A 13,243-nucleotide genomic window follows, 5' to 3' on the forward strand; every position below is an offset into this window, starting at 1 on the left:
CGCGTGCACGTTTTTCCCCGATGCTTATCTCCCGCCGTCCGGTTTCCTGTCTGCTTATAGGTTAACCGCTCCGTCGGTTAACACTCGGGGACGCTGCTGCTTCCTGTTTTGAGCAAAGTATCCTTTTCTAGCCTCGAGCTGCCCAAATGACGCGCTAGTTGTTGTTTATCCATTCGTATTTCCTCGCTGTGATCTGTCGAGTGAACGCAGTACAGGCTCGCGATGTTTGCGTAGATATGCGTGATTGTGCGAGGCGAACGGCGCGCGATCTCTGCGAGCAGGAAGTTCACGCAACAGCCCGTGCTCTATCCTAATCGACACTTCGTGCCCAAATTGCGGCGCGCGATTTCGATCTGCTTGCATCGTGGCGCAGCTTAGCAGTATTTTTTTCCTCGATCGACATGGCGTGGACGCACCTTGGACGAAAAAGGACGTCCGCTCGCTGTGTCGTTCACCTTGACGGTCAGTTGGGCTGCTTATCCCGTCTGGCATTTCTTTCTTTTTTTTTTCATTTGCTTAACCTAACGATAACTACGGGAGAACGTCGTATCTTTGGGCAAAAACTAAATGTTGGGTGCTCCAGGGCGGCAAAAAAAAAAAAAAAAAAAAACACCTGCATGTGCTCTTCAGACGGCAAACACCTTTTGAAATGTCGAGCGCCATATCGGTTTTCACGCCAGTGTGATGGAAACATCCGCTCAACGCATTCCTTCCTGCTCCCCCTCCAACGAGCAGGACATCGAGGCATCCTATATTTTGTACACACAGCTGCTGCAGTGCCTCGCGTGGCGTGTCAGATGTATGCAAACAATCTCATCGCCGCGCCGTTTCAGTCGCGTGTGCGTTGGCCGGTGCATGGTTGCGAACGCAGGAGGCGAGTGTTTTCGTTCGCATATTAATGCACACAGCTTTCAACGCCCATGCTTTTTTACTGGCGTGTTCACTAAAACGAAGCTTTTAAAGCCAAACTCATCGGAAATTGTGACCTAAATGCTGCAAGTGGGACAGTTAATTGCTCCTTGAATCTTGCCAGGACGCGCCTGAGATCACCTGTTGCGCGGCACATATTTACTGTATAGTCCATGGCACGCACGACGCAGAATTGGATTGTATATTATTTTCAGCCCTATGCCTCGTGACGAAATTCCCTCTCTGTAACGCCCGCCAAAGAGGGAGGGGAATCCTCTTGTGAGTGAAAGCCAGTGCTCTGAACGGAAGCCTCTGCAAACACCAGGGGCGTAGCCGGGGGAAGGGGGGTCCAAACTGAAATTTGTAGATTTTGCATGTGTATATATACACGCATACAAACACACGCACGAACATACAAAAAGGATGGTTGAAACCCCCCCCCCCCCGAAAAAAAATTCTGGCTGCGCTTCTGGCAAACACGACGATCGACGGCGCTTTCGGATAGGAAGACGCTTGGTGATCGCCTCTGATGTGGGTGAGCTTTTCGTCTCCGAATGTGTAGTTGCACATACGCCGAATTCCGATTTAATGAACGGTTACTTTTTTTTAATTAATTAAATGTGTTTAAGGAGAGGTTGGTGCCTATACATGGCTCCGGCTACTCCTCTTCCCTTACTTTTAATGTACCGATATAAATGTGACGTATTGAATTTACAAGAGATACCTTTCCGCTTGAGCATTTGCCGTAATGAAATTTTTTTCGCTTGCCGACAGAGTTCAGGCGCCATCACCTTTGAAAGGCAATTTCATCATGCAGACCACTGGCGTACCCAGGGAGGTTCAACCCCCACGGCCCCAGAAATTTTTACATTATGTGCATATTGTCATGCGCCCATTTATTTTGATGTACTCATGTTTCACCCACACAAACTGTTCGCACCGCTCTGTGGAGGCCACACTGTAATATTTGGGAAGCTTCTCGATTGTTTCAGATTGTTCCGTTGAGATTACGCGACGCGCAGGACGCGAGTAAAGTCTATTCGGGTGCTTACGCAGCCACCAGCGATAACGCTCTAAGGTTCGATCACTGATGTGTAAAGACGCGTTCCGTCGATGATCAGATTACCAACAGCCGACGACTGCGATCGCCGCTATCAGTGTACAACGTGCACTTTTGACTTTTCATTTCCTGGGCCCAAGTTCACCCGATAAAGAGTTTTGACAACCCGACTGCCGCCTTGCTCACCGTCACGACCACGTGATGATGCATACGTACACATACAAGCAGGTGAAAAAATCCGTGGGTGCTCGAACCGACGTTTCGACAAGTGGACTTGTCGAAACGTCGGCTCGATCACCCACCCCCTGTTTACGGGTTTTCTCATCGCTAGCATCCATCTTCCACTGCCTGCCGTTTTTAAATGCGAAGCATTTCTTAGCGAACTTCTGCGACTTTGAGCGTATCTCTCAGGGGCGTAGCCAGAAATTTTTTTCGGGGAGGGGGGGGGGGGAGTTCAACCATACTTTGTGTATGTTCGTGCGTGCGTTTGTATGTGTGCGTGTATATTTACGCAAGCAAAACTGAAAAATTTCGGGGGGGGGGTTGAACCCCCCCCCCCCCCCCCCTTTGGCTACGCCCCTGGTATCTCTCTATCTAGCCGCCTACGACATTGTGGTCTCCTGGCCGTTTCGTTTTTTGGACATATATACAAGCAGGAACACACAGAGTTGGTGGCCACGACGACTGAGTCTGGTTGCTCAGAGATGGCATCGACCGTTTGTGTCGTTATCGAGAGCCTGCAGCTGCTTCGAATGAATCAAGTGCAGCCTTTTAAGCGCGGCCTTAGCCGTCGCGGATCGCTGTCAGGCTCGGCGTGCAGCAGCAGCAGGAGTCCTGGCATCTGCCGGTTGCCCGAATGTAATGTGATAGGCACGCCACTCGCCTTCTTCGTATCACGGCCCATCGTCTCGCGTTGCTTCGCGCCTTCGCAGGCTTTGTCACGGGCGTCTCTCTTTCTTCTTTACGGTCGCGCACACACGTGGTAGACAGCGGGCGGCGCTCACACGTACCTCACCACGCACAGCCGACTCGACCCCTTTAGAACGGGCCTGTGACCTTTGATCCACCAAGCTCCCTTTTTCTCGTTTTAACTGCATTACCTGCCCGAATTTAGATGTTTGCCGGAAAGAACAAAAAGCAAGAAAACCAATGAATTCACAGCTTAACTTTCTGCGTCGTTGTACGATAGAAGAGCACTCCATTGAGCAAACCTTTGAGCGCAAATGGACGACGCAGGACCAAGTAAGAGAAACACAGACCACCAGCGCCCAAATCACGAGATACCAACTAGCCCACCTAGCTATATTGTTACGGAACTCGATTGAGGCTGCAGCGCCCGTGGCGGTGTGCCCGTTTCGAACGTTCCCGGGCGGCGGACTTTCCGGTCTCGCCGCGACCGACGCCTCTGCTGCTGACGGCGGCGGCGGCCGACTTTCCTGTTAGCCCGGTGACCTTGCCCTTCCTCGTGCTCTTCTTCCTCCGGTCCTTGCACTGTTGCCGCTGGCAGCGTGCTTGTTTTTCGCGCAGTTGTTGTTGTGCCGTGCCTTGCGCGACCATGACGCCGCCTGTTCTCGGCTACCCTTTCATTTATTTGGCTCTGATTACAGCGTAAATTCCAACCATCGGGGACGAAGTGCGATGCGACTGCTGGAAAACGGGTTTTTTCTTTTGCCCACTCGCTAGCGGCCACATTAAAAAAAAAAAAAGGGCCCGGCAACACAAACGAGGCATGTCCGTTTCATGGGTTGTTCTGACACTGGGCAAGGCAGCGACATCGCAGCGCAAGTAGGAACGTCGAAAACAAAGTATTTGCAATGCCAATGCAAGATTGAATTCTTGTTCACCTTCAACTGTGGCTCACAGCAACTGTGGCCAAGAATTGAGTGGTTTTATGTAATCTTGTGTTGCTTTAGAATAAGGGAGGTTGTAGAATTCCATCCTGCAGATCCTCCTTTTTCTTTCTCTCATTTGAGCCACACGTGAGCGATGCTTGATGTCACCTATGCTGCCTCCGCTAAGCATACTAACTGCTTTAATAAAACCTTATGCCCATGGCGTGCACACAAGGGGGGCAGGAGTGGCGGCTGCCCCCTCTAATCACCCAAGAGGGGGGCTCAAAGTCTGCCCCATACTTTTACGTAGTCCGACCCGTCACGTGATTGTTTAAGGAGAAGGGTTATGGCCCCGCAGGTTATTGACGATAATAGCAGCTGAAGGTCCCCGATGTTGCATTCTAAGAACTTCCCATTCTTACTCTCAGAAAGCCAGGGACCAAAGGCAGGCCATTGTGAGAAGTGTGTCATCGCCTCACTTCTTCATCCCTTGCGAAGGCTGTTGACCCCTCCCCCTAATGGGGAGCCCTGTGCACGCCCATGCTTATGCAACATGTTGTTATGAACTTTCTTTTTTTTTGATTTGAGTAGCACAATTACTTATCTCAGTTTGCACCTTTGTTTATGCATCAAATTATGTATGGTAATTAATTATAAACAGTCATGTATCCTTTTCTTTTTGTACCTTTAGTATTGTGTAAATTCTGGTAATCTATTCAAGATTTCTCTCGCATATTTTTAAACTTCGGCTGTGTGATTTCTTGTGACCTATTTTTCACTGTTCTCCTCTGTGATGCGATTGGCCTTTCGGGTATTTTAAAATCAATAATTCTCTTTTAAACGGAGAAAGCACACTCGTCTGCTACACGCAAAAGCAATTTTTGCCATCCGAAGTGTCATTTAGTCATGTGTGATTGGATTGACTTGACACGCCAAGTCACATTAATATTCGTATCGTCCCAACTAGGCAATGCTCTTGTGCACTAAAAAAAAAAAAAACTTTCATTACACATAAATAAATAGTTCTGTTATTAGATGTCATATTTTTAAAACAATTGCAACACAGAGCTACCGTGAAATGCCGAGCAAGCGCCCCCCCCTCCCCCTCCTTTCTCGCGGCCACTTTTTTTTTTTTCAAGACGAGCATCGCTTGTGTAAAAAGAACCACAAGAATGAGTACACTGAATGCATATCTAATGTTGTTTATGAAATTTCGTTGTCATGTGCCCGGTCGTGTATCGGTCAAACCGGTCGTTGCTTTAATTCTTTGACAGTGACGAGGGGGAATAAAAACTGTAAATAAATAAAGCATTTCATTAGAAACGTGGACGGGCATTTTGTAATTTTAGCGGCTCTGCCGCCGCTGTCTTGAATTTCAGTCTGGGACCGAGCAAGCACCCCCCTCCAAGTCTGATTAGATTATCCTTCACCGTAGGGGGGTGCTTGCTCGGCATTTTACGGTAGGTGCCCTGTGCAATAGCAGTTTGATGTCCCTGTATATGCTACTAGGTTGTAAAAGCCACCATGATATAACAGGCGTGCAATCATCATATTTTATTTTATTTATTTATACATACTGCAGGCCACATTCGGGCCCAAGCAGGAGTGGTAACGAAAAAATCTTCATATACATAAGTGGCAAACATGGTGCATGGTCATTCAAAAAGGAAATAAGTAAAAATACAAAAAATATATTAACACGACGTTGCTTTCCGCACACATACGTTCAAAAAGATACAAAGTAAATTGTGCGACATTGGATTGTGAACACTTTACACACCAAAGTTGATATTTGCAATAACGTTAACAAATGCATCTGCTGAAGCAGAGGAAACTGCACTTTCGGGTAGTTTATTCCAGTAGTCGATGGCGGCTGGAAATAGCGAGTACTTGTGTGAGTTTATGTGGCTTACGAATTGTCTCAGCATTTTACTGTGACCCGTTCGAAGGGAATGTCTGGTGAGACAGTGTAGGTATGCAGAGCAATTTAATCTGAAGTGTCCATGATAGAGTTCAAAAATAAATTTTAACCTCGATATTATTCTGGGATGAACTAGCTTCTGTAGATTAGCTTTCATAATTAACTGGCTAACGCTGCTCCTTCTCGAATAATCTGAAAAGGCAAACCGAACCACCAGTCTTTGTATTCGCTCCAGTTTATCGATAAGATATTCCTGGTGTGGGCTCCAAACTGAATCCGCGTACTCTAGGCCAGGTCGCACTAAGCATTTGTATGCTTTCAATTTGACTGATGATGGTGCCCCACGCAGTTTTCTTTTCAGCAGTGTCAGTTTACCATGAGCTTTCCGACAGATCTCGTTAACGTGGGTTTCCCAACTCGGGTTATTCGTCAAAATTACCCCGAGATATTTTATATGCGAAGTGCTGGCTAATGTGGTATTGCCTAGTGTGTATGCGAATTCAAGCGGGCATTTTTTATTAGTGAATGATATGAATGGTGTCTTCGTAGTGTTTAGCCTCATACCCCATACCTTGCACCAACCCTGAATAGAACATGAAGATTCATTTAGCCTAAGCTGATCTGCATGACTGTGTATGGGCTTATATATGACGGAATCGTCCGCGAACAAACGTGTCTGTACTCCCGGGTGAACAAAGTCTTGTATGTCATTTATATAAATTAAAAACAAAATGGGTGCTAATACCGACCCTTGTGGCACTCCAGAAAACACACTCAGTTTTTCTGACGAACAGGAATTGACAGTGACACTTTGTTTTCTATTCGTAAGATAACATGAAATCCAAGACACAGTGGTTCTGTCAATACCGTAAACATAGTTTGGTGATCAGGTCAGCATGAGGTACGACATCAAACGCTTTAGATAAATCCAAAAAAATAGCCTCAATTTGATCTCCTTTATTAAGTTTGTTGGCAATGTCATTAGTTAATTCTGCTAATTGCGTCACGGTTGACAATCCAGACCTGAAACCGTGTTATCGATGGGATAAGAGATTATTTTGGTCAAGGTGGGTAGCAATGGCTTTGTAAATGTGCTCCAAAACCTTGCAGCACGTACTTGTGAGTGAAACTGGTCTGTAATTGTTCAGGTCTGATTTGGAACCGGATTTGTGAATTGGCAGAACATTTGCACAGCGCCAATCATCGGGGATAGATGACATCTTCAAAGATACCGTGTAAATTTTGTCCAGATACTTCGATACCCAACCCGCGTACCAGTGCAGAAAAATGCTTGTGATATGGTCAGGACCAGAACACTTTTTGATGTCTAACTTGCACAGCAGACATAAGATGCCATCCTCACTTATCATAATTTCCTGCATCGGCACCTTGAGGTCCCGTGATGGATATGGAGAGAATGAGGCGGTTCTCGTGAATACTGATTGAAAAAACACATTCAATTTGTTTGCTATGTATCTAGGCTCAGTGATGCTGTGATCACGCAATTTAATCTGTGAAACCGTGTGTTGATCTTTAGAAAGGTAACGCCAGAATTTCTGTGAGTCGCTCGCCATGAAAAAGGGTAGTGTTGTATTTAAAAAACGAGTTTTGGCTTCCTTCACTTTTGCTTGCAACGTGTTCGCCAAAACAGAAACATCATTTCTGTGCCGACTTTTACGCCGTCGTTTGATTTTTCGCTTCAGATGAATGATGTCACGTGTTACCCATGGGTTCTGCCTGTTTTTACGTTTCTTTTTTAACGGAAATTTATTATCTCTTTGAATTTTGACCAAAGGCTTTCAACACTATCTATTTCATCAAACTCCGCATAACTAGTTTCTAGGAAGTCGAGAATAGCAGTATCACTTGCGCATGCGTTGTCTTTTAACAGAAATAGGAGCGGGTTTAATGTACTTTTTACCACTCGAAACAGGGCAAGTCATGGATATTAACTTGTGATCAGAACTTCCTTCGTCAATGCTAACTGTACAGTTATCAAGTGAATGACTTACTAACATAAGGTCAGAGACGATGACGAATTGCTGAATCTTGTATGCAACCAGTGGCATCACTGGTAGAGTGAAATGCAAAAGGGTATGCTTACTTTCGTTATCTGCTCAGGTTTTGAACTTTGAAGATTAACAACTTCCGTGTCTGTATTCATCTGACTGGTCAATGTTACCATTCTAGTGCTACAGAAGGTAGTTTAAGGAATGTTGTAGGGCCTTTCTGAAATGCCACAAGGAGGTCAGGCTTGTTGCAGGCGGTACAAACCCTTTCCATCGTCATTGTTTCTCTGTGTCACCAACGTCGCTTGACTGAGCAGAGCTCCATGGCAGTATTTATTTGTAAGGTCACAGAATGCACAGCACAGAGTATCCAGATGCTACTGAGCTAACAAGAAAGTAATTGTCACAAAAGAAGCCCAGAAAAACTGGTGACTTTTGAGAAGCCTAAAAGAAGCGGAAATTTAATTGTCTCATTCTTGAAAATATTTTTAATTATAATAAAATGTCACTCAAATACAAAGGGGAGTTGAAAAAAATCGCTAATTATGTGTGCGACCTCTATCTATGACAGGAAAACAAAAATGTTATTGTTTAAGATGGTGCCAGCAGTTGAACATAGCCGTGCAATTGTGCTTTGTCCCGCATGGTTCGCAGGACACGGTCTCTTCCGTGATCTGCAGGGTTAGTCAAGTGTCCACGGTTGAATCAACACACTCCTGCGTGTCTTTTCGGCATGACTGAGAAGGGTAGAACAGGAGCAGATCGCTAAAATACCAGACGGGAGGGATTTCTCCTATTGGCCGTGTAAAATCGCATAGAGCCAATTTCTCCCCTGGCAGTGACCCACTGGGCTAGCCAGGCAGGGGGGGGAGGGCGGGTCGGGGGGTTCAACCCCTCCCCCCACCGAAACTTTTCAGTTTTGCATGTGTTTATACGCACACATACAAACGCATACATATGCAGACACACACATACAAACACATGCACGAACATACATAAAGTATGGCTTAACCCCCCCCCCCCCCCGGAAAAGAATTTGGCTGCGCTACTGCAGTGAACACCTTAAAAAGTAAATTACCAACAAAACAAAAGCTTCGTGCACATAACTTTTTTTTTCTTTTTTGCTCTTCACTCTCCTTTCCGCTGACGGCTCTTCGCGGTTTCGCATTCGCCAACCGCTCGCGCCATGTCAGCGCTGCAGCGACTCCTTGCCAGCGTGTCCCACTTCACTGCTGCTAGCGGTTGTTTCCGGGAGTTGGTTGAACTAGAGGACTAGGTTCAACCCCATAGTTCCCAACAGTCACTGTTACGTGGTAACATGAAACATGAATAACAGTCTCAAACAGCACCAGGGAGCAATATTTGAGGCTAAATAGCATTCCTATAAGCATCAATCTTGAAAATAGCCATTTATAAGCACTTGAAAACGTTTAGGCACGAACACCAAAAGTAGGCATTTATAGGCACTATAAAAACACTATATAAAAGCCCTTCTTAACCTCTAATTCATGCTCATATATCAAAATGGCACGATAGAAGCACAAGGAACAAAATAGGCATTTGCCTAAAATCCAGTCTCTAGTGATCATCACTAAAACAACTATATTTGCTGGGCAAATGTGAACCAGCCTAAAAGATGCGACAAGCGACTGGAAAATTCTGCAAGCAACTCTGCAAAAAAAGAAGCCCAAATCTGCTTACTATAAGTGGAACTGTCAACTCTGGCACAGCGTTTGACACTGAAATTTCTGTAATGCCAATAAAATAAACGTGCGTGCTTGAGCATCCAGCAGAGTCTTGCACTTCGTTGCAGGAAAAGAAAAATGCAGGTGAATCCTCATAAATTTCATCTCATGCTCAGCAATACCAAAATGTAATAATCGGCCCTCTTTAATGACCAGATTGAAAAATATAGTGAATTCAGATGGTCTATTATTGTTCACTTGTGAAAATAAATGGCTGAATTAGTACACGCTATTATTTACTCTTAAAACTTTTGTACCCATAAAGCTGGGGTCTGTGCTGTGCATAAGGATCTGTTTACAAAATGCACATGTTTACCTCAAGTTCAAACCTTCTATAGGTTAGGAAGTTGTAATTATATGGCAGCTGTTATAGTTAACTGCAATACAGTACGCATGAGATTAGTTCATTGTCTATAGTGAGTACCGGTGCATTCTACACCTGACAACTTTTGCATTTAAGATGTGGCATTTTGTGCACACTCTAAAGGATTACTTACACATAAAGCATTTTAGCCATGATTTATCCAAGTGTTTTTCACAATGTAGAAATGAATACCACTTTATTCAGTTCTAGAGCTCTCCAAAGCGACCAGTCGAATCTACCAAAAAAACATGCAGTCGTGGCACAGTCAAATTTTCGCGGGTTTCGGTCCTCCCGATTCGACACATCGATTGGATGAAGGGTCTCGGCACAGTGTGCTCTTCAAAACTGCCACAAATGTTTTATGCTCATTATATGATGACCTTTACTTCTGATCATAGATCATTTGAGCTCGTCCGTGATAGCTGTACTTCAGTAAAGAAACACAAAGAATTGCAGCTGTGCGCAAATATTTTGGTTCGTACTCAAGAGCTGGTATCCATGTAAAGGCTCATTACTGCTTTAGTTGTGAAGCCATTCTTGTAATATCCTAAAACAATGTTTTTAGTGGTTTACACCTTCTTTGCTCAGCAACTGTTCTCGTATTCATTTTCCTCGTGCAGTTTATCAAGGATGTCAGCCAAGGCTATCAATGAGGCTACGGGCAAGCGGCTGCTCAACGAGCACCTGGCACCAGGTGTGGCTGCTCCCTGCGAGTTTGCTGTCGTGAACCCTGACACCCGCTGGGAGACCCTACGCAACAGCCACCCCTGGCTGGCCACACAGGCAAGTGCTGCAGGCAATGGTTTTGTATGACTTCTTGCCATTCCGAGTACTTCATGTGCAGGTTATGGGTTTGATTGTTGCCAATGGTTGCTGCACTTTGATGAGGGTTAAGCGCAGAGAATCTGTGTGCCTAGTTGTCAGAAGTCACATTGAACTACGCCTCTTTATCGTAAAAATCCAACACTATTCACTGTACCACGCTTCACAGCCCACAAGTAGCCCCCGGAGGCAGTGTCACTCACTCATTCATTCTGCACTCTGTTCGTTGGGCAACAATTCAGTCAGTTAGGCAATCCCTCAGTCTAATCTAGCATCTTTATTAGGTTTTCAATTAATGGAATCTCTAATCAAACATGGCTTGATTGGACTGACTCCTTTAAAAGAAATAATTGCCCTTGATGTCATGCTTGCCAAAAAAGCAATAACGCAATGGATCGGCTTTGCCATCTTTCTCTCACTCCTTTGTTCTGTACATTCTTAGCTCGAGATAAACTAATGAACCAGATGTCAATAAATTAACTATGCTTCTTTCAACTGCTGTAAATTGTCACTGCAATGATGAGAAATCATCAAATTAGAAATTTCTCTAGAGACCTCTCAACAAGAGTACTTAATTTTGTCTGAAGTAGTCCTCTTGTGAAATGTTGTCTCCAGAGGCATTCCTTGTTCAACGACTTCTCATCAACTCAAGCTTCCATTTTTTTCCTGAACTTCTGTCTAGTTATTGAGTGTCAGGGGGGCCTTTGAATTGTGTGGTGTGTCGAACACCTTATGGTTGTCATTGGGATGTGTATAGTGATGTGCGTATGTGTGTGCACAGTGAGGAAAAAAAAGCAAGACTGACACCTTCATTATCACCGTGTTGTGTTGTGCAGAAGCTTGTGGTGAAGCCCGACCAGCTGATCAAGCGTCGGGGCAAGCTGGGCCTGATTCACGTCAATGGCGACCTGAAAAGCGTGCAGGACTGGGTTCAGCAGCGCATGGACAAGGAGGTGGAGGTGGGTCTTTCTTCAACCTTACTCCACCGCATGCCCTGAAAGTGTTTAATGTTAAAAGGGACGCTTGAGCTGCCTCATTGATGAACACGGCTGCCAGGTGCATCTCTTAAGTTCGTTGACCTTTCCAGCTGTGAGGTTAGCCCTTTACTCCCGGTAGACAAGCTCGTTAAGCCCATGCGTCTTGTTCGCCCATTACTGTGAACTAACTGAGGTTGTCAGTGTCGAAATGTCCCAGTTTCTCATATCAAAGGCGATTTGAGCATGTCCATGTGTCTAGTTCTCATTCTAGGTCTCAGTCTAGATGGTGCTACAATACTGCCAAAACTACTTTCCATCGGGTATTGCAAAGAGAAACTGACCACAAGCCATGTGGGGAAGCAGATTTTTTTTCTGTACTTTACCCAATTTTCCGTTACATCCTTCAATAGAAAAGATTGTTTCGAATGCCTTCCTTCTTCTTATTTATTGCAAAAAAAAAAGTCAGAAATGGTGAAGGTTCATATCTAATTCTATATTTAAAGTAGAGCTGTGTGGATAGCAAAATTTTGAGTGCGAAGCGACTTCAAATATTAAAATGTGAGTTCTAATTGAATCGAATATTTGTTGAATATTTTTTTAAATCTTCAAAGTAAAATGACAGAAAAGTTGCAGAGGATCCCAAAGCATATTTTTTGGGATAGCAACATGAAAGCATTTCTTATAGTTAGGTTGGTGAAGCGCTGGTGGGGTGGTGTTCCCTAGTTGTCTTATCAAGAATGAGGCAATGCAGAGACCGAATTGTATTTACATGATTTGGTGCGACCAATGTGGTGTCGACAACACTTTACATGCGAAAGGAAAAGACTATTTCCTCAACCTCTCCTCCTCCTTCAACTTCTGTGAAGGCCCAACTGATGTGGCAGACAAGGGTGCGCTCCCTTCGAGTCCGGAGTTCCTAATCTGCCCCGTAGACGTCAGTGTATAAGAACATCTAAAATTTTGGACGCTGAAACTCTTCAGCGTCCAATTTTTCGGACTTCCTGCCCAAATTTCAGGTCCGGAACGCCATTAATTAAAACCCCCTCCTCTGCTGCGTCTATCATGTCATAGGTCCGAACCAGCACTTTTGTGAGTCACTCTGTTTGTGGCCATAGCAGCGTCCAAAAGGCAGCTTTGCCGCTATGCCAGTGTATGATGGGGTGAAGCATATCAAAGACTGAAGGGGCCACTGTTGCGGTGCAGTGCGGTGGTGTCTTTAAGGATAAGCACAGGAAATGCACGAAGGCGTGATGGCGGGAGGCGGCAAACATGCCCAACCCTTATAATAAGCATCTTCAGCTAACTGCTGAGTAGTGCATGTGGCCTAGCGCAGTGGTATGCGTATAACCCGAACGCGCCACGCCGTCGTTCATGCTGCCTCTTTGCGGGAGACCACTGAGTGCGCCGCACAGACGCATCGCCTTCACAAATGAAAGCAGCACGCCATCGCCGCGCCCGTGTGCGGTCAGGAACAGAGTGGGCATCACAAACACTTTTATGACAAATGCGTGCGTGTGGTACAGCAAGCGCCTCGGCGTCAGCTTGGTTGGCGATCTGCTGCACACAACTAGGAATGATCGGCTTCACGCAGCAGCAAATGTTGC

General features: G+C 45.3%; 1 protein-coding gene across 1 annotated transcript in view; it reads left to right on the top strand.

Moving 5' to 3' along the window:
- LOC119386505 (ATP-citrate synthase) overlaps positions 1-13,243 on the top strand; it is a 108,410-nt gene that overhangs the window by 22,334 nt on the left and 72,833 nt on the right. Inside the window, exons 2-3 of the mRNA XM_037653772.2 lie at positions 10,461-10,623; positions 11,499-11,621. Coding sequence (XP_037509700.1) covers positions 10,471-10,623; positions 11,499-11,621 — 276 coding nt within the window. The 5' untranslated portion in view covers positions 10,461-10,470. The remainder of the gene's footprint in view (positions 1-10,460; positions 10,624-11,498; positions 11,622-13,243) is intronic.

Source organism: Rhipicephalus sanguineus, chromosome 3 (genome assembly GCF_013339695.2).
Source record: "Rhipicephalus sanguineus isolate Rsan-2018 chromosome 3, BIME_Rsan_1.4, whole genome shotgun sequence".
Taxonomy (NCBI): domain Eukaryota; kingdom Metazoa; phylum Arthropoda; class Arachnida; order Ixodida; family Ixodidae; genus Rhipicephalus; species Rhipicephalus sanguineus.